The 25,640-nt window shown below is 38.7% G+C and overlaps 1 protein-coding gene across 3 annotated transcripts; it reads left to right on the forward strand.

The window, feature by feature from the left end:
* The first annotated feature begins 424 nt into the window (after positions 1–424).
* On the forward strand, positions 425–25,462 carry FAN1 (FANCD2 and FANCI associated nuclease 1). 3 transcript variants are annotated; one of them, XM_086620152.1, is made up of 14 exons: positions 425–1,849; positions 6,718–6,858; positions 7,907–8,102; positions 10,397–10,630; positions 11,140–11,271; positions 12,407–12,515; positions 13,250–13,369; positions 15,083–15,247; positions 17,234–17,402; positions 20,413–20,516; positions 23,086–23,280; positions 23,667–23,795; positions 24,290–24,429; positions 25,429–25,462. In XM_086620152.1, exons 1-13 carry the CDS (start codon positions 544–546, stop codon positions 24,425–24,427), a joined length of 3,138 nt encoding a protein of 1,045 aa, XP_086476278.1. In that variant the 5' UTR covers positions 425–543; the 3' UTR covers positions 24,428–24,429; positions 25,429–25,462. The 3 variants fall into 3 exon arrangements, with proteins under 3 accessions (XP_086476278.1, XP_086476279.1, XP_086476277.1); XM_086620153.1 differs by lacking the exon at positions 25,429–25,462 and having other exon boundaries at positions 17,234–17,408; positions 24,290–24,490; XM_086620151.1 differs by lacking the exon at positions 25,429–25,462 and having other exon boundaries at positions 24,290–24,490.
* The last annotated feature ends 178 nt before the right edge of the window (positions 25,463–25,640 follow it).

Here is a 25,640-nt window from a genome sequence, read left to right on the forward strand (position 1 = left end):
GTGACAGCGCGCGTGCGCTGTGGGAGGGGGTGGTTGGAACCGAAGAGCGGGGTGCGTATCGACAGCGAACGGGGTGCCTCACGGAAGTTCGAGGGCTCGACTGTGTCCTTACATGGAATTTTATCCCAAGTTTGCATTTACACCAGCGAGCGAAGGGGCACTCAAACAGCCAAAGTGCGTAATAGTATTTCCATGTTCCACACCATTGCCAGGAAGCTGGCCGTGGCGCTCAGTCACGGTGCGCTTGCTCACCTGCCTAGTGACAAAGTCAAGGGAAAGTTGTGCAGGAGCAGTTAAGAGCTGCTTGACTTTTCCACTTTTGGGGTTTTATTTTTTCTTGACCATTCGTCTTGGTTGCATTTAGTACCTTAGAGGATCTTGCATTCAGTATATTTTTTTTATTTTCTTGAAGGCACATCAGAGAATTACAAAGGGAAAATGCAAAGCCAAGAAAAGTCATCCTTTTCTTCTAAGTATTCCAGAATAAGGAAGTACGGCCTCAATGGAGTTGTCTGTGCCATGTAAATGCTTTGAAGTTTTGTGATGGCAGAAGCTAGGTCTTCAGAAATTAAAAGACCACGAATAAGTTTGTCACTCAGTAAAAATAAGGAAAAAAAAGGAACAACAAAAAGAGTGGAAGGTAAAGGAACACCATCTATACCTTCAGCATCCTCCTCTATTATTTCCTTTTTTAACAATGTTACCCCTGCCAAAGTTAGCTGTCCCATGTGTGGGCAAATGGTGCCAAGATACGGAATAAATGAGCACATGGATGAAACATGTCACAGAAACCGCCGTGAGGTTGGTGCCGTTGGTTCAACACGCAGCTCTTTTAGGAATGAGAGTGCCCCAGCTGCAAATGTGAACAATAATTCCAGCTCATATTTTTCAAAAAACCTCTTAAATCTAGAAACAAGTCCTTCCAAAAGCAATTTACTGAAAACAAAAGGGAGTGCAGCACAACAGATCAGTCCTTATTTTAGCAAGAATAGCCCAGTCTGTAGTGTTAACAATGAACCACAGGCTCAAACAGTTAAAGTAGTCTCTTTGGGAAGCTTGTCATCTAAACTGTCCAGAAGACGTCATATCCAGGGAGGAAGACAGATCGTGTACAAAGAGATCAGCTCTTCATCTCCAGATGTTCATAGTATGTGCAAAAGCACTGCAGCACAGGATGATGATGATGAGATTTATGCTGGGCATTGTTCTCAGAAAGAAAATCAGCTTGCTGAGAGAGACTGCCAGGAACAAAATTTTTCGAAGGAGGAACCTGAATTTCAAGAAGAAATGAACAAATGTAACGGAGAAGACTTTGTGGATATTGTTCAGGTATCGTTACCAGCTGATAACGTTAATGGCAAAAGTTTACTAGATTGTACAAGGAGCACCGAAACAGAAAGTAGGTCTGAAGGTGTGGTACTTAGTCCTGATAAATTTGAAACACATCTAGCCATTTGTACTTCAGCAGAGCTGACCAGTAGTTTGGAAGTCAAGACTCGGCCTCTCACTCAGATTATTCCTTCTTCCAAGACAGAAGCAAACTGTGGTACACAAAATTGCTTCAGCAAAGGTGATGTAGAGGTACTTCCTGTGGAAGTTCATGAAGACTTTAAAGATAAGATTAATCATACTTTGTCAGAAACTGTGGAAAAGGTAGAATTTCAAAATGCCATTGGGGACATTTTAGACAGAATAAATGAGATCAGCTCTGTCCCCAGCTCTCCTGGTCACCCATATTACCTCCAGAATTTTTTAGTTGTGTTGCGAGCAGTCTTGGAGAACGAAGATGATGTCAGACTCTTTGATGAGCAAGATATGAACATTATAACCAAGTTCTGCAAATTATCAGGTATCTTTTTTTTTTTTTTTAATATATTTTCACATTACCTCTTGTAGAGAGAACTTTACGTAGTTTTATGTGAAGAGTGATATACCAATGAGCAATTTAACTTGATAAATTCCTTAAGGGAAGAAGCTCTTTTTTCTCAGGAGACGCATCCCTGAGTGTTTTCTTGTAGGTAAACTTTCCTAATGTTGCTTTAATGGAAAGTGATGCTAAATAGTAGAAGCTTGTAAGAAATAAGGAAAGAATGATCATGTATATTTCTGGTTTTCTGGAATACTTTTTTTACTGTGTTAGTACTATTTTTTAGAGTCTTAAGTCATCTTGCTGTTGCATTTAAATGTTTCGAAGGAAGGAAACTCATAGCACAGAAAAAGTGTGTTAGTTAACACCAAGCTTTTGATGATTGTTACGTATGGGAATTTTACAAAATGATATTGTGAAGAGGCCCGTGCTGGTTACATAGACATTGAAAAAAGTACTTCTGAAGTGGCATTTGTGAGCTTCGATTCAACACATTTACAGATTACTTTCATGCTTGGTGTGAATCCATGGATATCGCTATGATCGTTATCCAGTGTTTAGAATTCTAGTTACCAATTAACTGTCCTTTTCTTACAGGTTGCTTAGTACTTTTAACTCTCATTAAGTTCAGTAGGAGCCAGAAGTTGGGATATTTAAGCTCTCAGTATTTAGACGAGATTCAAAGCAGACATGCTGTCTGAGTCTTGTACTCCTAAGTTTTACAGTAAAAGCATGGCAGAAGCAATGCAAGTTAAAACTAACCCTCCAAATTTTTATGTATGTTTATAACTTGTCTTAAACTGCAATTAAGAGTAGTTTTACCAGCACTTGATCTGCAAACATGGAGCATCAAAATGGGAATAAACTTACAAATTTTCTTATGGAAGTTGTTATATCTCCGAGTATTGCAGGCATAACCATTTATATTGTTTTAAGCTACTATGGTAATATATAGCTGCTTGACAAAGTATTTTTAGGTATATGCTCATATGAACTCAGTTCGCGCATCTGAGCTGAACATGCAGAAGTGACAGTTGCATACATACCTGCTGGTAAAAATTAAAAAAAAAAAAATCAGAAGCGGGCTGCACTTACTAATGTATTGCTTTCATTGAGTTTGGCTTAACTAGCAGGCTGTAAAGTTTATCACACTAACTATCAGTATTTCCCTGTGTGAAACTGTTGCATAGTTTGGTCTTTTTCCTCTCTCTAGATTATATTCATTTTTTCTGTGCTAGAGTACAACAGTCTTCAGACTGTTTTGTCATTGCAAAGTGGAAGAAAACTGTTCCAGCTGTTCATAGCATTTTAGTCTCTTAATATTTGTTTCTATAAAGTTCCATATGATATTCTAGATTGATCACAGGACATTATAAAAGAGAGTATCAAGGTCATGACTTGTGATAAGCAATTTTGTGACATTTTTCCAAGGCCAATAGGAAACTTTCAGTAAGTGTTTTTCTGATAACTTGTGTAGATGTGAAGAATAATAGAACGAGGTTAGGTTAGTTAATATGACATCACAAGGTTTTTAATACAGGATACTGAGATTTTTAGGAAGAAATACAGCCCTGATAAGTAGTTCACAATCTCAGTTCCTTAAAAAAATTGAGTCAGTATATATCTGTTCTCTAGGAAGTACTTAAACTGTGGTAGAATAACCTCTGAAGTTTCTTTTTTGACTTAAGATCTTCCGAAGTTTAGCAACTTGAAAGGGCCATATGAACATTCTTCGTTTGCCCTAGTGGAAAAGTCAGCTGAGCTGACTCAAACCACCTTAAGAGATGGTTGCTAAAAACATGAAGAAACTCCAGAGGAGGAAGTAGGGCTCTAAGCTTATAAAGGTATTTCTGCAGTGGTTACCTGGTCACAGTTAAGCTCTTACAGATTATATTGTAATAATTACAGATATGCAGTAACACCAAACATTTAGAAAAATAAAGAATAGTACTAACGTAAGTTACAAGAATATTGTAATTAAAATGAGATGATAACATAGGACTGTATTTGTCAGGGAGCAGCAAGAGCAGACTACTGTGCATGGGAAGATGAGCCAGGAGCCAAAGGGGACAGCAGGGCAGGCAGAGGCCATGTCCTCTCCTCACCTACAAGAAACACAAGCCCACACTGCCCAAAGAAGAAGAGCAAAGTGGATCCAGTGCCAGTACTGCTGTCAGCCATGCTCCAGTGGTGGCAGGTCTTCAGGCAAGTCCGTAGTGACCAGGCAGGTGCAAGGTGAAGCCAAGCCAGCAAGGTGTCTGGCTGAACACTGGCATGCCACCGCAAAGCTTAGGCAAGAGTGCAGGCCACCCACCTGAGCTTAAGTAGAGCTCCCAGGTGACCCGAGAGAGGCTCTGACAAAGCCTCACCCAGCTCTCCCCAGCAGCCTGAGCCCAGTTTACACAGCTGTGCTGTATCAGAGCTGACCTTGAACACAAGCAGCCAAACCTGTGGGGGCTGTGACGGGGTTGCAGAGCCTGTTGGTGCGCTCAAGGACATGAGAATATTACAAGTTAACTTTCTCCACCTAAATCTGCATAGAGTGACATCTTGGAGCTTGACAATGCCTTGTTTATGTTGTGATAGTTAAAACGGGAGTGTATAGAGAAAGAATGGAATATGAGGAGCAAAACTCTTGTTATTGGCTCTCTGAGGCAAGCAGTAGATGCGTATCATTTACATCCAAAGAACACCTAGGAATAAACGTACAGTTAGGTCATTAGTGGATGCAGGCGTAGGCTTTCACAAATACTAAAAGATACATTCAGGATACAGCCTCCTTATTTCCACACTCCCTTCTTTGGATGAGTACAACACTGGTCAGTAATATCAACTTGTTCTGTTAAATAAAGGAAGTGCTTGTTTCTCTTTCAATAGTGTGATTTCAGTATTCTCCTGTCACAGGAGTTCAGAATTTAGAAAGAATTACTGCAAAATGTCTGCACTGACTGATAGAGTCACAAATAAAACAATCTCCGTTTGCAGGGTAGGAAAAATGCAACGATTCAGCTATGAGAAGTGATTGGACAGTATTAAGTCAATAGATAATGAATTCTGGACAAGTGACAGATGGATGTCTTTACCTTCAAGAAATCTTAGTCTGAATACTTTAAAAGTTCAGTTAGATGAGTTGGCCCTGCCAATTTTTTAAGTACTGGAAACAGTAATTAAAAGGGAAACGCAGAGGTGTGTCCATAACAAGTAATCTGCAGTGAAATGTCAGGCTTTGTGCTCAAGATGAGATCTGTCTGAACTTAGGTGTAATATTTAAAAACTACTTTTTGTATTCTCCATGTTTAATTTCACCACATGTTGCCATTGGGAGGACTTAAATGCAAGCACATAGTTCTAGTGACACTACTTAATACACCCTGGGAAATCCTCCTTCCAACTTTTGTACAACAGAAAAATGGTATCTGAGAAACATTGATTTATAGTCACCAGTGGAACTGAGATACAGAAAACTGAAAAAGAAAAAATAATGTAAATTTTTTTCTGTTGCATTGTAATGAATCATAGTGTGAACTTTTCTAAGATTTTCTGCATCTTTTTGCTGATAATATTTCAGCTTAGAGCAAATTTTTCATTTCAGTGATACACCTGAAACTTTCTTAAGAACTACAAAAGAAAAAAAATCCCCCAAAACTTCAGAGGTAATGTACTGCAGGACAGGATGTGTAAGAAGCAATTAATTATTTGTGCAATACCTTTTTATTCTTCCATTTGTCATTCTAATCCTTTAGAGAGTCCTCACATGCCTTTACTAAATTGCAGCCCTAGTTTGGTCAGATTCCATGGAGAAAGGATGTTCATGTGTTATTTGACCTTCCTTTTTCCAGAGTTGTGAAAACTAGGGACAGATGTCAAAGAAGTTAAAACCACATAGGGAAAAAGACAAGCTTACACGTCCAAATGTAGTTCTCTCAGGGAATTGATCCTGGAAACATTCTATTAAAAAAAAGGCTGGAAAAGTCTTTTTAAGGACAGGAGATTAGTTAAATAAGCATGTACATATTAACTGCCATTTCTTAAATATATCTAGGTCTGATACTGTTTCAGTGTCTGTTTTTATTAATTTTCAGCTTCAGTTAAGCAGCAACAGACAGGGATAAAAAAATTAGAAGTTAATGTGGGATGAATGAAGTATTCAAAAGGGTGCTGAATGTAGCAACAATAGCTAGACTATTTCAGCTAAGATGTAATAAGCTGTTTTGTTGAATTTCAGCATTAGTATTTTAAACATATTTTTAAAAGGTACTTTAAGAGAGCACTTCTCTGATAAACATCAAATTGATAGGAGTTTTTTTCCCTTTTTTCAGTAGATATGTTAGTAAAATTAATCTTATCTTTGGAAAAATAAGAATCTGAAGACTACTACACAGAGAAGTATTCTGTGATTATGAAATCATTCTGTCAGACAAGAGCTTCTTTTCTTCCCCAACATCAAAGAGCTGGTTACTGAATGAGTGTTAAAGAAAGCAAAAAGACCTATTTAACATCACAATATGCAGAGTTTGAAAAATGAATTTGTCTTTTCTTAGAAAACAAATTACTTCTTAAAGGGTAAGCATATCCAAAATACATTTTAGTAATGTTCATTATCTACAAAATACATTGTAATAATGTTCTAGCAACAAAACTTAAAGATTCTAATGAGCAAATACTACTGGGAAAGGTAAGTTCTGGTATTTTACCAAGTCTACTTGTAGAACACAGGCAGATTTAAAATGTGTTTTAGAGGATATTTGCATCAAAGTGGTTTTTCTAGATGAGACAGTATGCATATACGTAGTACTGCTTTAGAATTTAATTTTCTTTTTATCCTTCCCTGCTTTAAATAAAATTTGCAGTTGGTGGGCAGAAGTTATATGTGAGACTTTTTCAACGCAAGCTGAACTGGTTAAAAGTGAATAAAATAGAATATGGAGAGATAAGTATGGATTTGTCACCAATAATTGAAGAACTGGCTGAAGCCAGATTTCTGCAAACAGGTATGGCCAGCATTAATAAATGTTAAAAATATTACAAATCAAATCCGCAGTTGGGTCATGTTAGAGTTTATTGCGCTACATGCTTGTCTGTGCCCTGAGAACAGAATTAGAGGAGCAGAATAAAGGTTTCAGGCAGATGGGTTGTGTTGTGTTACGTTAATAATAAAAGCAGTTAGTGCAAATTAGGTCACAGGGAGAGCTAAGGAAGTGTCAGGGCTGAGGTGCAACAATAGGCCTTACTTGCCCTCAGCAACCTCACTCAGACCCCCACCTGTGCAGCCTCTGCGTGTTGGTCCAAGAGCTCTACTTAATGTCCTTCAGTGCTGCCCTGAGCTGTCTTGCAGGCACCCTGTCCCTCGCCTTGTCCATCCCTGGCTGGCCAGACCTCCAGCCAATGCTGCAAATGTTTGTTTCCAGCCTTGTCTGCGATCATGTGCTGTGGATGGATCTCAGGTGTAAGCCGTAGTCTTCTCTGTAGTCTTAACGTCTGGCTCGTCTCTTAGATCAGCCCTGGGCCTGATTCGTCATCATGCCTTTTCTGGGTCTGCCAGTGGAATCTGTTATCAGGACTTGTGCTCTGCCCATTCTGTTCATTCACAGTGGGGCTGCACCAGGGTTGGTGATGGCACTGCCAGTGCTGTGGTCACTCTTGACTTCTGGCTCATTCCCCCTCCCCCTGGTCAAGCAGCTCTGCTATTGCTGTTCCCTGGCAGCATTTTTTTTTTTTTTTTTTTTGCATGCCGCAAAGTTTTGATCATCAGGAAGGCAAGTTTTTCTGAACAGCGTTTTTTGTAACTCATCAGAATTTCCTTATATTTGCTTTTGGTTTGAAGTTACAAAGGGATTTTTTCTGGTTACTCCATTCCTTCAAACTGGACCTGTGAAGAGAATGAATTTCAAGCTGAACCAGCTAGCGTTAATAAGACAGGTTTAAGAATCTAAATCATTAGATTAGGACTAGGTTATATGAATGTACTGTACTTTGAGCTGTTGCTTGAGTGTATATGTATAGCACATAATGAATATATGTGGATCATTTTACTTTTAGAATCTGAACTGGAAGACCTGTGTGAAGGGTTGGATTTGCTTTCAGCCCCTGAGCTAAAAACATTAGCAAAGGTCTTTCACTTGCCAAACCCAAATGGTCAGAAACAGCAACTGGTGGATGATTTTCTGAGGTTGGCAAAACAACGTTCGGTCTTCAGCAGGAATCAGGCTGGTATTGGGACAGTGATTTTAAAAAGGTAAGTCTATTTATAGTTAAATTTTGCAGGTGAATGTAAGTTATGCTTCAAAGGACTCAATCTAGATGCCTTTTGAAGAGAGGAACCCATTTAGTAAATTTATGAATAAAAAAAGGCAGCATGAAATTTTGATTCGCAGTGGGTCAAACAGAAGGGTAAATAATAGACTTTTTTTAAAACTATGTCATGCTTTTCTGCTGTGAGCATGATTATCTAGCTCCAAAGTTACTCAGTTATACAGAGAAACATTTCTGAATTATTTAAAGCAAAACGAGTGCAGAAAAACATTTAGGAAGACATAGGGAAAGTAATTGCCTATTAAAGCAATTACGTGATGTTTGTTTGCTGGGTGAGCTCTTTTAGTAGAATTAGAGGGGAGCAATAATCTCTTTTTTTGTGGTTGACTTTGGGCTTCAGCATCAAACCTCTTTTTCAGCAGTATTTTTAAAGGCAAAAGATTGTTTACTTGACAAAGCGTTCGTTCTCTCCTGTGAGTTTTTTCACTGGGGCTATCACAGCTGTGTATATCTGATGCCCTTGACTTCCAGGTCTCCTGCGGTCCAGATTCAGGTTTAAGGTGCCCTAACAGGGGTGATTACAGCATTATCATTCTTGGTGTTTAGGGTTGGATCTGTAGCTAGAACATCCACAAAAAGTCTAGGAATATGAACTAAGCTAATAGCCAGGGTACTGGTGCTAGGGTACAAGTCAGTTCTGGAGATTTTAAGCTTTCTTACACAGTTACCTCTCTTAATAACTAATACCAAAAAGTAACTGTTTGAATAATAATGTGTGTCCACAAAGGTTGAATTCTGGCAATTAGTTTATCTAGTGACTTATCTAGAACTAGGAGCTGAACTCAGTAATTGCAGAATCCTTTCTGTACAAAATGCAGAGTGGGTAGGTAGCAGTATGTACTGCATTTGCTTCAATAATGTAATTTGTCTTTCCTGTGGTATTCTTTTCCAAATGAGGGAGATAAAAAGCTTTGTCAAGTTTCACATAGCTGTGTTTATTGGACAAATATTCCCCTCTGAAATTGGTCATGTGATTATCCACAAAATTCCTTGAATTAAAAGAGGCCTAGTATTGGAAGAACTTTGAAATCATGCCTCCATGAAGAACTATTATGTGAATCAGTAAGGTCTTCCTTCCTTATGCCAAAAGAGAGGCCTAATGCTAGTTTAGTGCTGGGCCTGCAGAGCTTCACAACTGGAAGGTTTGCATAGTATGGTTAGCTTCTTTCAAGTAGTTTTACGTGGTCTTTGTTGTTTTCAAAAAACAACAGGAGCTCTAGTGGTTCCCATTCTGTTAAAGACAGACACACTGGTGTCATTGTCTCCAGTAGCCTTGGAGACTTCATTTGGTCTGCAGGAAAACAGGTAAAGTGATCACCATGATTATCTTGTGTTAGAGGATATTGGGACCTTGTGATAAGTAAGGATGTTTTAATTTAAGGAGTTGCAGTTTCCTCATTCTAATCCAGGTATAGAAAACTTCAGTATGAAAATACTTTGTATCACTTGATATTCAGTTTTTTGTCTTTGATACTAAATATTTGAACTACATGACTGTGTGATACATAATTTGTATAAATACCTCAAAAAACCAAATTTGTTTTCAGAATATTGGCTTAACCTATACAAAGGAAGACTAGTAAAAAAATGTCTTCAGGAAATGGAAAGGAACCTGGGAAAATCAGTGACATTCCAAAAAGTTCTTGGCCCTGGCTTACTCTCTGCTCCAAGAAAAGAGATTGATAGTTACTTGCTCAGCCACATCAGCTTTGGGAATGTCATGCTCTTTGCTGTAGTTGACAGCAGAAATACTAGTTACCCCGTGGGATCAGCGAAAATGCTGGTTTGTATCTGTGCTGTCCTGTGGACAAGTAACAGAAATCTTGTCTTGTATGAAAAAAATGGATGAAGACATGCTAATGGAGACACCCTAAAACAAGGGATGTCAAACTGTGGTCTGTAAACATTGCCCTAACAGCAAACCACATCTTGTTGCTTGTTGGTATTGCCTGGCATAGCAACAGGAGTGGCTGCACCCAAAGGGCAGTTAATTCTGTTCGGCCCTTGAACTTTTTACTAATTAATGCTTTTCTTTGGCTTTTCACTAGAGGTTACATGCACTATGTAGTTTCTCAAGCTACTTCTTGCAAGGAAAGTTGACTTTACACATTAATTGGCTTGAAAACAAAATTGTTCTCATACTTCTTTCAGTCTATTTGTATTTTTACAAGTGATGGTAAAAGACATTTGTTACAATCATTTTATTTTTCCTTCCAGGGTGAAGGACCTGGCTGGAAAATCTGTCAGGGTCTGTAAAGGCCCTCGGGCTGTCTTTTCTCGAATTCTGCTGCTATTTTCACTGTCTGAGTCAATGGAGGATGAAGAAGCTGGCAGTGCTGGTCAAGGCCAGCTTTCCACAGTCCTTATGGTAAACATGGGGCGTATGGTATTCCCCAGTTACACTATAAATAGGAAAACACAGGTCTTCCAGGACAGAGAAGATCTTATCAGGTAGGAGGAGCTTTGGCAGTTTGCAAATCTATTTATTTCTACAAAAGCTTTACTGCAGTACTTATGTAAGCAAATAAGAATTCATCATGTAGAACTCCAGATGCAAATAGGTAGAAGTGCACTTCTGCAGTGATTTTAAATGCATTTTTGTATCCAAGTAGGACTTGTAACTCACAGTGGCTTGCATTTTGAACCAAATGAACTTGTTTATTTGCTTCATGATCATCTGCTGATGAAAGTTGTTTCTTCATTTACTGTAATGATTATTAGAACAGACTCTGAACAAAACAGAAGTATCTTCTCCGGTTTATAAGTAATTTTAAACATGGTGTACTCTGCTAGTGTAAACTCCACTGATCCTACAAGATGAAGAACAAAGCTGATTGCATGATTCAATGTCTTTGGAGCCTGGAAGGGAGTTTTTAAAGGGTATTGTGTGGAGGAATTGAATGCTATTGACTATAAATGCTTTTTGAGCCTAGTTCAGTTATTATGGTTTTTCCCCGTAGGTATGCAACTGCTGCTTATCTGTCGAATGATATAGCCACTGCAATGGTAAATGGGAACTGGGAAGAAGCTAATCATCTATACATGTGTGCTAAAGAAACCTGGAACAAACTGAAAAATCACCCCTCTTTGAGGTAGTAAACTGGAAACCAGCCTAGTGTTCATATGAAACTATTAAGTGCACTATCTTACGTTTGGTACTTTTGAGAGAGGCTTATAGACCAGTGATACTATTTAAGCCTGATAAATTTAGAAGCTTTAATGTTCTTGAAAGCTTTGAATTTCCTGGTTGTTCATTTAGCTTTTAAGTGATTATATGAAAAGACCTTTTTTATAAAACCTTGGGAATTAATTGGTAGGCATGGATGAAGCACTAAAACATTTCTGTTCTATGTGCCAATGCAGGAGAACAAGAGCCTTATTTTTCCCTTATCATAGTTTGGTTTTATGGCTTTTATACAAATAGCAATAAGCAGAATTTAAAATTCCCTGCCAACAAAAGAACATTGCAGATGTTATGGGAAAATATACTGGGTTATTAATCTCTTCAAACTTTCAAGTCAGTGTCATTTAGGAGATGCTACTAAAGATCTGAGAACTGAAATAACGTGTATTGTTTTTGAAGCATCCTTCCTCAGTGTTTCTTTCAATTGTTTTGTTTTGTGGCTTAATGATGCATCAAAAGTTAAAACCTTATGTTTGGCATTATATTCATTTTCATCGCAACTGATATAGAATAATATTCATAGAGGGTCATTTGGAGGACTATTCCATTTCACAGTGAAGACAGTGGAAAAACCTGTTTTGATTTCAATAAGATATTCAAAAGACTTTGTCTTGAAACGTAGAGGTGCCTACCCAAGAGATGTTAGTTGTCTTTTATGGCAGGAGATGCCTGTTCTAGCCTTTTTCTTTTATTCAGCTGTGTTTTTAAAGTTAACCCTGTGACTTAGGAGAGCAAGATGGCAATAACAAAACATCATGTAATAAATTATTGGTTTGCATCTGATGGAAGACTTACTAACAATTCCACTGCTGTTGAAACCAAAGTATGCTGTGCAAGTGCGATTAGCACCTGCTACCTCAGCTAAGCTATTTTTTTACCATTAGGTTCTTGACTTTCCAGCTGGGATATTCAGTTCAGTTCAGTTTTTATATATGAAGCATTTAATTTTTGTAAATGCTTTAGGTATAAGTATTCTTAGTAAGAGAATTTTAAGACTTTAAATTACCATCATTAAATTGATCTGAGCTGTTCTTATCTTTCAGCTATCATAGAGTTTTACCTGAGTATCTGCGACGTTTCACAGTTGGCTGGGTGTATACAAGAATCCTTTCTCAAGGGGTTGAAATTTTGCAGAGACTTCACATGTATAAGGTAAAGCGGTGAAGTGAATAGGAGTATGTGTTTAATGTAGCATTGTACATCAGTTTCTATTTCTGATGTGCCTGGAAAATGGTGATAATGTTTGCCAAAACTTGCTACAGTTCTTTTAACTGGTTACTTTTAAAGAAAAAGAGCCTTTTTTTCTTGCTGCTTAAGAAAGTTTTAAATAGTTTTGATTTCTGCTTATGCTTTGGCAATTTGCCATATGTAATATACCATAAGACTGTCACTGAGACATTGTTGTTTCATTATTTAAAGATATGTGTTTTACCAGATTTGATTATTGCTTTTAAATAAGAAAATCTTGGAAGAGAAGTCTTCTGTGAAATCCCTGCCTCTTCACCTTAGAAGCTAACATCTCCAAAGATGTCTGACATGTTAAAGCAAACCAGATTATTCTGAAAAAGACTTTGCCTTTGCAAAAAGGCAACAAGTAATGTTGAGGTCTTTTTCATATACAATAAGGAATACAGAAAGGACAAAAATATTCTATTTTTGCAGCTGACCTTTAAGTTTACACAAAAACATCTCTATTCTAGAGTCTTTAAGATATACCCATGCACCCGAATATGTTGGGTGCTGGAATGAAAATGGGGTTTTAATTCTGCAGAGACAAAGTTTTATAGTACCCAGTAATTAGAAGGGAAAGTGACAAGCTAATTACATAATGAAACTTCAACTTGGTTTTCTATCTCATTAATAAAGATGTGATACTGTTGCTACAGGAAGCGGTGCAGGAGCTGCAGACTCTTCTGTCTCAGGATGTGTATTGTACTGACAGCAGAGGGCGATGGTGGGATCGCCTGGCTCTGAATTTACATCAGCACTTGAAAAACACTAAGAAGGTAACTTCACAAATGCATGCTATAAAGCTGGAAACACTGCAGTCATTGAGAACATTTTAAAAATTACTTCATGTGAGAAGAACAGCAGGTTAGGCTCTGCTAAAAATGCAGGTATTGGTAGGAATCTCAAGGTCAGGCAACCAGTTTCTCCTAAGAAATTGAATGTGGAGCGTACCCTCATCCTTGTTTGGCCTGCTTTTTTTCTGTTGTGTAGAACACCACCGTTTGGCATGAAGGATTGTATGGAGGTATCAGGCAGCAGCTTGCTTGCTGTTCTGCCTTGTAAATTTGCCTAATGAGTGAGAAGCAGAGAAATTTCTTGCAGTAAACATTTCTGCTTCTCAACCTGAGTCATGATGAGGCCATATCTGAAATGAAAAAACGATTGAAAGGAGTTTTTTAATGTTTTCAGCCAAAAAAAGGAAGAGAATTAAATCCTTGGCTAACTCTTGACGGTGGGGAGATTGTCTTCTATATTGGGACCAGTGTTGGTGTGGGGTTTCTGCTGTAAGGGGTCAAGCAGTAGACGACCTCATTTCTAAGCTGTTACTTGTACACAGCTCTGGCAGGGTTATCAATCTTTAACAGCAAATTTAAACTATCTCTGTGGTCCTATAGGGGAAACCGTAACTGACCACCCTCAGACTGGTGAAGAGTAACATTAATGGCTTTAGGTAGCCGTCGTTATAAATCTGAGGATTTATAAGTGTAGGAGATTATGTCCATTTTTCCTGTCTGTTACATACAAAGGAGAAATACTGTCAGTGATTGAAAATGATACTCTGTCGGACTGTTTAGGTCACAGCGAAGTATGGGCAGACTGAAAACTAACTTTTAACTAAAAGACAAAGATGACCAATCTACTTAAACACACCTAAAATACCTGACTAATTTGGCAATGAAAAATAGAGATTAAAAAAAAACTTTGCAGTGCAGAAACAGTAGCAGTTGTAGAGTTATTTAAAATAATGAGAGAGAATGAGAGAATTAAAATAATGAGAGAGTCATAGAGACTTTTTATTTTGTATTGCACTTCAATTCTCTAAGCCTGTTAAAAGGAAATACTATCATAGACTATCAAGTGTCTGCAGTTGTCTCTTCTGCATCTTATAGCCCCATATCAAGCTTTTTCTAGATGTGGAATTCAAAGTTGTACAAAGGAAAAGTTGGTCTCACTTCCTTATTTACAAACTAGGACAAAGTGCCTTCCTAAAGTCACAGAAAGAGAGTATGTCAGAACCATGATTTGAATTATTTTTGGAGTTCATATTTAATCCTGGATGTTCTTTAGTGCAGTAGTGCATTGGTCTAAAATTTATTCTGTATATTTGTGCTCAACTGATCTGTTTCCATATTCCATGCTGTTAAGAACTGGCTTAAAAATATTAAACTGATTTACCTTAGAACCAGCTCTTTTTTTTTGGTCACATGTAGAATTTACACTTTCTTGATCTTACATTGATCAGTACAAATGGAGAGTAATTTCTTTTTGCTGTACGAGTGCAAATTTGAATCCGGAAGCCTACTAGTTCAAAATATTACATACTCTTAGAACTTCAGGACTTTAGTAGGGAAGGTGGCCCTGCCTTATATGCTGTTTTTTACATTCACATTTTTGTGCTCCTTAAATCAGTTGGTCTTTTGGCATGGTAAGAACAGACAGATGTGCACAGGTCTTTCTAAGTCGCTGCTGGTTTCCTTGCTCTTTGCCAGGCCGCTGACTGCATTAGAAAGGGGCTGGCAGACCCGTTTGTACGCACTGGCCATCGCCTCTCTCTCCACCAGCGGGCCCTGCGCATCAGAGACTCGCCGAGCTGCAGGCAGCTCAGGTGCCTGTTGCGTGATCTGCCAGCCCTGGCTGTGGAGGATGCCACACACGTAAGTGAAGGTGGCGGTGGTTGCTGGGAAATGTCATCTCATGAGGTCTTTTTTCTTCTGACGAGTAAAAATAATCTGGGAGACTGTTGTTACGTGCTGTGCACCAGCCTCTGACTTATTTGCGCTGCAGGAAAATGAATGCAAATGTGTTTCTAAAACAAAAGCCTCTTGTAAACAAACATTTCTACTTGTTTAATAAAAGGTCAGCTTCTTAGCTGAAGTTAGTCAGCTGTATACTGATTTAACTTGCACTGCGTTACTGCGTACGTGTTAGGGCTCTGATCAGCTGTACACTCCGCTGAGTTACCAGCAGCTCTCAGAACCTTTCTGCCTGGAATCATAGAATCATAGAATCATAGAATGGTTAGGGCTGGAAGGGACCTTCAAAGGTCATCTAGTCCAACCCCCCTGCAAGGAACAGGGATATCTCCAACTAGATCAGGTTGCTCAGGGCCTTGTCCAACCTGGCCTTGAACGTCTCCAGGGATGGAGCATCCACCACCTCTCTGGGCAACCTGTTCCAGTGTTCTACCACTCTCATAGTAAAAAATTTTTTCCTAATATCCAACCTGAACCTACCTCCCTCTATTTTAAAACCATTACCCCTTGTCCTATCATAACTGGCCCTCCTGAACAGCCTCTCCCCATCTTTCCTGTAGGCCCCCTTGAGGTACTGGAAGACCGCTATAAGGTCACCCCGGAGCCTCCTCTTCTCCAGGCTGAACAGCCCCAACTCTTTCAGCCTGTCCTCATAGGAAAGGTGCTCCAGCCCTCTTATCATCTTCGTGGCCCTCCTCTGGACCCTCTCCAACTGGTCCATGTCCTTCTTATGTTGGGGACTCCAGAACTGGACGCAGTACTCCAAGTGAGGTCTCACGAGGGCAGAGTACAGGGGGAGAATCACCTCCCTCGACCTGCTGGCCACGCTCCTCTTGATGCAGCCCAGGACGCGGTTGGCCTTCTGGGCCGCAAGAGCACATTGCCGGCTCATATTGAGCTTCTCATCCACCAGTACTCCCAAGTCCTTCTCCTCAGGGCTGCTCTCGATCCAATCACCACCCAGTCTGTATTTATGCCTGGGATTGCCACGACCCAGATGTAGGACCTTGCATTTGGCCTGGTTAAACTTCATGAGGTTCTCACAGGCCCACCTCTCCAGCCTGTCAAGGTCCCTCTGGATGGCATCCCTCCCTTCCAGCGTGTCGACGGCACCACACAGCTTGGTGTCATCGGCGAACTTGCTGAGGGTGCACTCCATGCCACTGTCCACGTCACCGACAAAGATGTTGAAGAGGGCCGGGCCCAACACGGACCCCTGAGGGACGCCACTCGTGACCGGGAGTCCCATCAAATCAGTGCACTGCCTCTGGTGTCTTCAGGCCGGGCATTCTGCGTGTAAGAAACAGTACTAGTAACCTTAGCATTGTCACTATTAGATTAATGGCTCAAAAAATGCAAGGATTTTTAGTAACCTTTGGGAGTTTTGCGCTCTAAATAATGCACTGTGCAAACATGCAATATGATGCGCTTGCATCATAGCAGAATGGATTTTTTTTAACTCATTCTTTTCCCTACTATTGCAAAGATAATCGTATCTGGGCAAAGTCAGAGCAGATCCTCACTTTCTCGGCCTCGTCACCACATGTCTCCCTACGAGCCCTTCTTCTTCTCAGTCCAGAATCAGTCTCAGTCATCTGTATTCTTCCTGATCCTGCATATAGAAAGACTACTTTCCCATCTGCCCAGCATTTTTGCTAGACCTTTTTTTTTTCTCTGAAAAATTTGCCAGTTTATAGAAGCTAAACAGAATCATTTCAAAGGAGTGGCAGGTTATATTTTATTCAGTTGATTTTTGGAAACAAGTCTAGTTCTGATTTTAAGAAAACTGAAAAGGAGGAACGTGTGTTTTAGGGGAGATGAAAATACCTAGGCTGAAGTTTTTTAAATGTGATGCTGGAAAGTAACTAGTACTTTTAATATGTTTAGGTTACAATCAAAGGAAAGATGTGTCCTCAGATGGGAATGGGAAAATCTGTATTTCTAATGGAGGATATTGGTGATGAAGAAGGAGGTGAAGACTTCAGTGTGTCCACAGTCATGTGCTCAGTTGAGGAGCTGGCGTTAACTCATTACAAGCAGAATGGTTTTGATCAGGGTAACAGTAACTTACTTTTTTGTACAGTAAAATAACTGTGGGAGAGTAAAGAACCAATTTGCTAAGCAGTTTAGTAAATAGACCAGTTTTAGCTGATTTCATTAGACCAGTTCTTAGTCTGATTCTGTTTCTTTCCGAAACAGCTCTACTATGTAATTTCGTTGCCAAAATGCTCTAACATGTATTTTCCACCTGACCTGCTTCCTGGCCTTTAATTATTTGCTGCCTTCATATACCTACAGTGTTTTTGAAATGTGTTAGGAAAAAAACCAACATTTCTTCTTTATCTCTGTAGAAAATCACTTACTTTGCCTTTCTTATCAATGAACAGCGATTTTGTTAGAGATAAAATGCAGAAGTGTCATTTAGGGCAGCGTCATTAAGGAAAGGTAAACTTCAACTGATTTTTGGTACTAGATGATCATGAAGACAGTATATACCACTGCAAGACACTTAGCGACAACGTCTTTCGAAAAGGCTTGCTTTTCCGCTCTATTAGGTGTTCAGATACTTTTACAGCTTAAGAGCTGTGAAAAGCCATGGACAAATAAGAATGTACAGGTCTGTTTTACAGGGAAAAAGCAAATTACAAAAGGTAGGAAAACTTTCCTATTTTTTAAGATAAAATTTATCTTTTTATATAAAATACATATTTTAATATGTTTATTATTTATATGTGTGAACGTACATACATACATGAACATAGGGAGATACATATATGTTTGAATATAAACATATGGGCATAAGGAAAGACTTTTTCACTGTGAGGGTGACAGCACTGGCACAGTTTGCCCAGAGGCTGTGGAGTGTGTGTGTGTGTGTGTGTATATTCATATCAACATACTTCTATATGTATGCTCATATACATATGTATATGTATGTAAGACATAATATATACAATATGTCCATATGTCCATACGTATGTTAAATATTAATTAGAAGATAGTATGTATTATTAATAATCCATTATAATATACAATTATAAATATGCGTACAATAAATATTATAGAATAGTATATGATAGTAATATATTCTACAATATGCAAGATCTATTATACACTATATATTTTTTATTTACATATTATTATAATGAATGTTATGGTAATATAGTAATATAGAACCTATATAACATATAATACATTATATATGAGACATAATGTGTATTAACTAATTTATATAAGCATATGTAGTGCGTATTATATATTAGAGAACATATGTAAGTGTATATACATCATCTATCATACAATTATCTACTATAAATATTTACAATTATATATTTATGATTAAATATGAAATATTTAACTAGTTACATTATTATGGTGTACTGTATTATATACTATGTATTATAAACTATATGTTACATACTACCTATTCTTATTAACATATGATGTGTAACATATAGCAAATATATTTTAATAAGTATATATGTTATATATAGCATATATAATGCATACATTCCTGTACTAGGTTTGACTGGATGGAGTTAAATGTTCTTCATGGTAGCCCATATGTGGCTGTGGTTTAGATGGGTGACCAGAACAGTGTTAATACCACGTGGGTGGTTTAGCTGTTGCTGAACAATGCTTACACAGCATCCAGGCTTTCTCCGTTTCCCAGTCTGCCCCCACAGTGACTAGGCTGGGAGGGGACACAGCCAGGACAGCTGACCCCAATTGGGATATTCCCCACCATAAAATGTCACACCTAGCAATTAAACTGGGGTGGGACCAGTTTTTCCAAACTAGCTGTTGCTCGGAGACTGGCTGAGCATTGGTCTGCTGGTGAGTGATTGCTTTTGCATCACCTTTCTTTTTTCCTTTTTTTTTCTTCTCTCCCACTTCTTAAATTGTCTTTATCTCAACCCGAGGGTTATGTTTTTGTTTGTTTCTATTTCTTCCTCACTTTGACCTTCTAACTGTCTCCCCCAGCCCACTAGAGCAGGAGCAGTCAGCAAGTGACTGGGTGGCTGAGCTTATCTGCCATACAGGCTCAACCACCACAACTTTTTTGATATAGAAAAACATGCATGTCCATGCATGCACATGTACATACAGACACATTTATGTACGTAAACATATATACATGCACATATATATACATACATGTATATATTATACCTGTATATATACATATATATGGACATGTGTGTATATGTCTAATTATACATTTAAATGTATATTAAAAAAAACCACACACCACTCCTAACCTTCATGGGCTGATACAAAGCCAATTCAACAAGTGACAGGTGGAAGAGGAAAAAAAAAAAAAAAAAAAGATGGTGCAAAAGCAAGCAGTCACCACCAGCAGACCAATGCTTAGCCAGTATTACTCAAAAATGTAATGTACTAATAAGAAAATATTTTATATATAAAAAAAATACAGTATACATCTATGCGTACATGCACACGTGTGTGTGTGTCTATGATACATGTATACATACATAGGCATGTCTAGACACATGTATACATATATATACGCATGTATATGTAAATGTAATGGAACATGTTTTAAAAAACCTTTTTTTAAAATTAATATATTAAATTTTTAGTAACTGGGCATTACTCTGCTGGTGGTGAGTGACATATTTGCAGCACATATAGAAGTACATATATATGCATATGTGTGTACATATAATGAATAGTATAAAACATTTCACTCTCTATATAAACATTTTGTTATTAATATATAACTTTTTAAGTGTATAAATTTTAAAAATTGTGTATTAATAATTGACAAAGTTAGAACAGTAAAGCTTGTGCATGACAGGGCATAGTAATTTAACCCTGCTCTGTAAATGAAGGCCGTTACCCTGGCAACAGACAGCATTAGCAAGTGTGTTAGTGATAAACTGCATTTACAACTCGATGCTGTAATGTTGTTAGTATATACTGGCTTCAGCTGTGCGTAAACATAACACAGTTCTGGTGTTGATCATGATGATTTAGTACCTTTTCATATGAAATTGCTGTAGAAATTAATGTTTCCATTTTTATTAACTTTTGCCTTTTAGGTATTCATGGGGAAGGCTCAACATTTATGACGCTGTATGGTATTCTGATGTGGGATATCATTTTCATGGATGGCATCCCCGATGTTTTCAGAAATTCCTATCAGGTAGTTTTGAAAGGCTTTCTTTAGTTAATGGCTGTACCCATTGCTGTAGTCTCTGTAACCATGTTAAAATCTTATTTGGGATTAGATTAACATCTTATTCTGAGGGACTTTCCAGGCATATCTTGGTGTTTGCTTGGTTTTATTATTTGTTATATTGGACTTGTTACTAAAGGGCTCCTCAGTAACTAATTGCCATGTAAGCAATTGGATTTGCTGTCAGATACAGTGGGATTCGGCTGGCTAAACATGTATGTCCTATAGCTGAACTCACTGTCAGTCTCCTTTATAGTCAGTGGAAGAATACTGCTGTACCATAGCATTATTCATCTCAGTTGAAGATGATACATTCCATTTAAAAAAAAAAAAAAAAAAAAAAGAGTCTGTTTCTTTTCAGTAGCCTTTAAAGGGCAGTCACATTTTTAAACTCAGGTTTGTTAACACCTCCACCTGCTCCACTCCAACCTGAATTATGCTTTTGGCATCCTTCCTGTTTGTCAAAGAAACAAACAGAAACACTACAACCCGCCTCCACCCCCCCCCACCCCGCCCCAGCAACAACTCCCTGCCACACTCTAGGATTAATGATTCCAGGTGAATTTGTGGCTTTTAGCTAAATGCTTTACATCCTACAAATTACAGATAGAAACAGTGTTAGTAATTGCAATTAGAAAAACTTGATCACTTGATGACATTTGCTAAGAAAAACTGTGAAAACCTGTCTCAAATGTTGTAGAACTAAAAAAGAGCAGCCAATTGTCCTTGTTTCTTCTGCCTTAACCCATTGCTTCTAATTGTAACACTGGCCAAGAGGTAGCATAGTCAGTGCTGTCTTCGTCCTTAACTGGATTTATTTGTTCTGTAAGAAACTGCAGATATGAGATATCTTAGGTAGCAATTTCTTCTTATTTTAGAGGTGAAACATGCAGATTTTTCTTATCTTTTCTCCTCCCCCACCCCTCTTTTCTTTATTTTTCTTCACCGGTATGAAGTAGAAATCATTGTGGCTGGGTCGAAAACCAGCTGTTGGCTTTGGAGATGGCTGTCTCCCTAATTTGTGACCACTACAAATATCTCTTTTTAATTTTCAGAGAGGGAGATGCATTCCCTCAAGGCTATCCTTACATAGTCCCTTAAGCAAAGGATGTAAAAAAATCTCGAGCCTCAAACTGCATTATTTTATTAGGCCAAGAGGAGTAAACTCAAAACTATGTATGTATGAGTTGCTCTCTGTCCCACTAATCTGAAGTTTAACCTGTTTATTTTATGTTGACATGCATTACGAGTCTGTATACAGTCATGTCTTAAAATAATTTCTTAAGCCATGAGCACTTGATTATAAGTATGTTCTTGGTCATATCCTTGGCGAGCTACTCAACAATAAATAGAGGCAACTTACTACAGAACAATGGCTGTTCTTTGAAATGTCTTTTACTCCTTGATTCTTGTATTCATCTGACAAGTAAATATAGCGTTGAATACTGTGCAGATAAAGCTGAAATATGATTGTCCTTGCTTTGGAATTTCGAGGTGGGACACAGGCACTTGCGGGCTCATAGGCAGGACAAGGAGGGGACTGCTGTAGCTCTAAAGGCCATACAGATACTGGTAAATGGAATTCATACAAATAACACTTCTCGTGGAGTATCTACTGTTCTTGTAGGATGCCATAATTGTATGAATGTCACGTGTTAAAAGCAGGGATTCTTTGTCAGTGCAAGCATCTATTTACAATTCCTTTTATATAATCTTAGATGCAGATTACACATACTTAAAAAAAAGAAAAAAAAAAACCAACAAAAAACCTTGTATGTTTATAACAAGCCCAGTATTTACAGCTCATTTGCAAATTGATTTTTTTAAAACTAGATTTTACTTATTTTTACAGAGCAAAGCGCTCATGAACCTCAGGCATGAGCAAGGATGAGCTGAAAGCTCACACGTGATTCTCTCAGTCATTCCTCAGCTGTATTTTTGTGGCATCAGCTGTGGCAGCAGTTTGTGTAAGGCTGAAATTTGCCATTTTCTGTGTTCTATGTTTGATTTTGAAAAGCTAGAATGGCACTCAGCTACTGCTTGATAGCCTTTTTCAGCTGTGTTCCAAATCAAGCAGTTGCTGCAGTAACTTTATACAATAATGTGTTCAGTGCTGTGCATAAGGCTCCCTGCTTTTAGGCGGCCTGAGTGATACTGCACAGTTTGGTCACTGCTTCGTATGTCCCACCTCAAACTGCTCACTGCAGCTGAGCAGTCTTGATACCGATCCCAAATCCCGACTAGAATGCTACTGCTCACAGAGTTAGGAGAACAGATAGCTCTTTGTTGTCTGTTAGAGGAAACCACACTCTAGAGGTCAAAAACCAGCAGTGCACAGGCTCAGATGTGGCCAGCATTTGTTGTACTGGCACTGCATGTTAAAATACTTGCAGATCTTTTCCCATTTAATAAAGGTTCAAGTTAAATCAACTCAGCGTTTGAGTGAATTTGTAGTTGAGATAAGAAAAATATGAAGTAGGGCATTGTCATTCTTGGAGCAGCAGTTCCTCAGAGCCATATTTACCTTTTTACACAGACTTTCCCCCTGGATTTATACACCGACAGCTTCTATGAGAACAGGAAGGATGTCATTGAGGCCAGACTCCAGCAGCTTCATACAGCTTCCTCAGAGACACTGGCAAACTTGATCGCTGACATCTGGACCACTCAGGAGGGCAAAGCAGCAGCTCTAGTTAGCTGGGGGCGGTTTATTTCCCTCCAACAAGTTCAAGTAAGTGACTGTTGTCCAGAAGAGGGACTCTGTTTCATTAGGCTTGTCATTAAATCACACATGGCCATCGTGCGCTCACAGTTTGTACTGCGGCACTGAGCCAGGACTGATGGCGAGTAGTGGGAGGGAGGAATTGAGTGGGAGCTTCAGCACAATTCTCCCTGATCCCAAGTAGCGATACTCTTTTCTGATATGGTCATTTTTCTGCAACAGTGGTTGGGAACACAGCAGGGAAATTGCTGTAGTTAAGATGTACTCAAGTTTCTTGTTACATGTGACTGAACAAAAAGCTGAGATGGGCCATAGCATATTGTTGTGAGAGTTGGGAAATGGCTGTATGGGAAATAAAAAAATAAAAAAGCCAACTACCAAAACTTCTCTTACAGAGCCTTGTCTCTTGCCTTGGAGGAGTATTTCTGAGCGGTGTGTTTCGGCGGCTTTCCAAAGATCTACGCCACTGCAGAGGCGGACTTCCTGACCTGGTTGTGTGGTGTACTCGCACTAATGACTTTAAGGTATATTGAGAGATCATGGAAGTCCTCAGTGCTCAGCTGATCTTACCCTTAGATATAAAAACCTTCCAGTTGTCAGCCCTGCTACAAAAATTGACTAAACAATCATGGTTTGTTTCTTGCATGGTGGTGGAATGGGTACTAGAAGACTCTTGGACATCTCAGCTGCTGGAGCAACTTGTTATGCGTTTATAAAACACAGCTGAATAGCAATTAGTTCTCTAGAACATCTGAATAAGTTGCTCTCAGTATCAGCTGCAACAGGTGAGGTTGCAGATGATCGATCTGAATATGTGGCATCTTCATTCATCAGTGCCTCTGTCATTCTCTTAGAATACGACACTGGAACATGGGTTAATAATTTAGCATCCACTGGACCTTCCCTTGTGCTGATTTTGTTGCAAATAACAGCCATAAAAGACTACTTAGTCTGTGGAGCTAATGATCGTTCAGTGCTTCCACAGGCACGCTTACTAATCATCCACATTTCTTTCTAGCTGGTGGAAGTGAAAGGTCCCAACGACCGCCTGTCCCACAAGCAGATCATCTGGCTGAGTGAGCTGAAGAAGCTGGGTGCTACAGTAGAAGTTTGTCACGTGCAAGCCATTGGTGGCAAGAGCAAACGCCTCAGTTAACGGTACAGGTCTTGATCACGTGGACAACTTGGGTGTTTTCAAAGGAACTGGCATGACACACACTACTGGCTGCTGTTTATTAAAAGTAGTTTCTTCTAAATTCTGGTTTCTTGGAACATTGCTGTAGTTATTTTTAGCACAAAACATTCTAAAAAATAGTTTGAGAAGACTGTCAGTATGGTTTTCTGGATGTCACTTCATATTCAGAAGAACAAAGCCTTTTTTTTTCTATACACAATTCATAACTTACTCTAGGAAAGGTAATCTAGGGGTTTTGCCCAGTAAAGAGAAAGAGCTGCAATCACACTGGTACCAACTGAGAACATCCTCACCAGTAAAAAATGTGGTGCATCAAGTCTTGATGATTTCCACGTTTCCTGTGTAGCTTCAGTTCATTATGTTATGCGAGTTTCCTTCCAAGGTGCAAGTCTAGTGCCTTTCCAGGATTGTCAGGACCAGCATAGTTCTCTAACTGTCCCCCACTGTGTATTGTGGATTTCAGTTTTTCACAGCTGCTCAATGATGGCATAGAGTAAGGCATAAAACTTTTTTTTTTTCAATGCTGTTTTACTGTGCTGCTGTGTATGAAAAGATAATTTATTCAGCAGTTCCTTCTGTTGCAAATATCTGTGTTATCTGTACGAAGGGGAAATATTTGTAGTGGTAGACAGTTGTTCAGTGTCAGGAACACGGCACTCATTTGCAGTATGTCAGTTTTTCCCCACGTAAATTGATGTGTTTTCTTATTCAGAAACACTGAATTTGGTTCCAGTTGAAATGGAATCAAAGGCGTGAGTTCTCTTTTAAGCACCAAAATCCTGTGGGTTTGTCTCAGCTTTAACACACACGCAACATCTTTTCTCTTGAATCTTCATTCTCATACTAAGTAGTTTTCCTGATTCCAGAAATTCTGCTTACCTACAAACAGCAGACACTGTAATAGAATGTAGCGAGAAATTAAGATCATTTGTGTATCCTTCTTACTAATCATCTTTCTACAGCACAGTGTCCCTGCTTTTCTTGGAAAAAACAAACCACACATCCCTACTATTTTTTTTTTGTTAGAGGAAGTGAAAGAAAACCACCTGAAGTTCGCTGCGGAAAGGTATGAAATTTTATTTAGTCTAATTTACTTCACATTCACAACTCAGCATCAGGATTTTATAATCTTCCTGGCACTGCTACTTTACTCAATAAATCATTATCAGGCACA

The sequence above is a fragment of the Tauraco erythrolophus genome, chromosome 14, assembly GCF_009769465.1.
Source record: "Tauraco erythrolophus isolate bTauEry1 chromosome 14, bTauEry1.pri, whole genome shotgun sequence".
Classification (NCBI taxonomy): Eukaryota; Metazoa; Chordata; class Aves; order Musophagiformes; family Musophagidae; genus Tauraco; species Tauraco erythrolophus.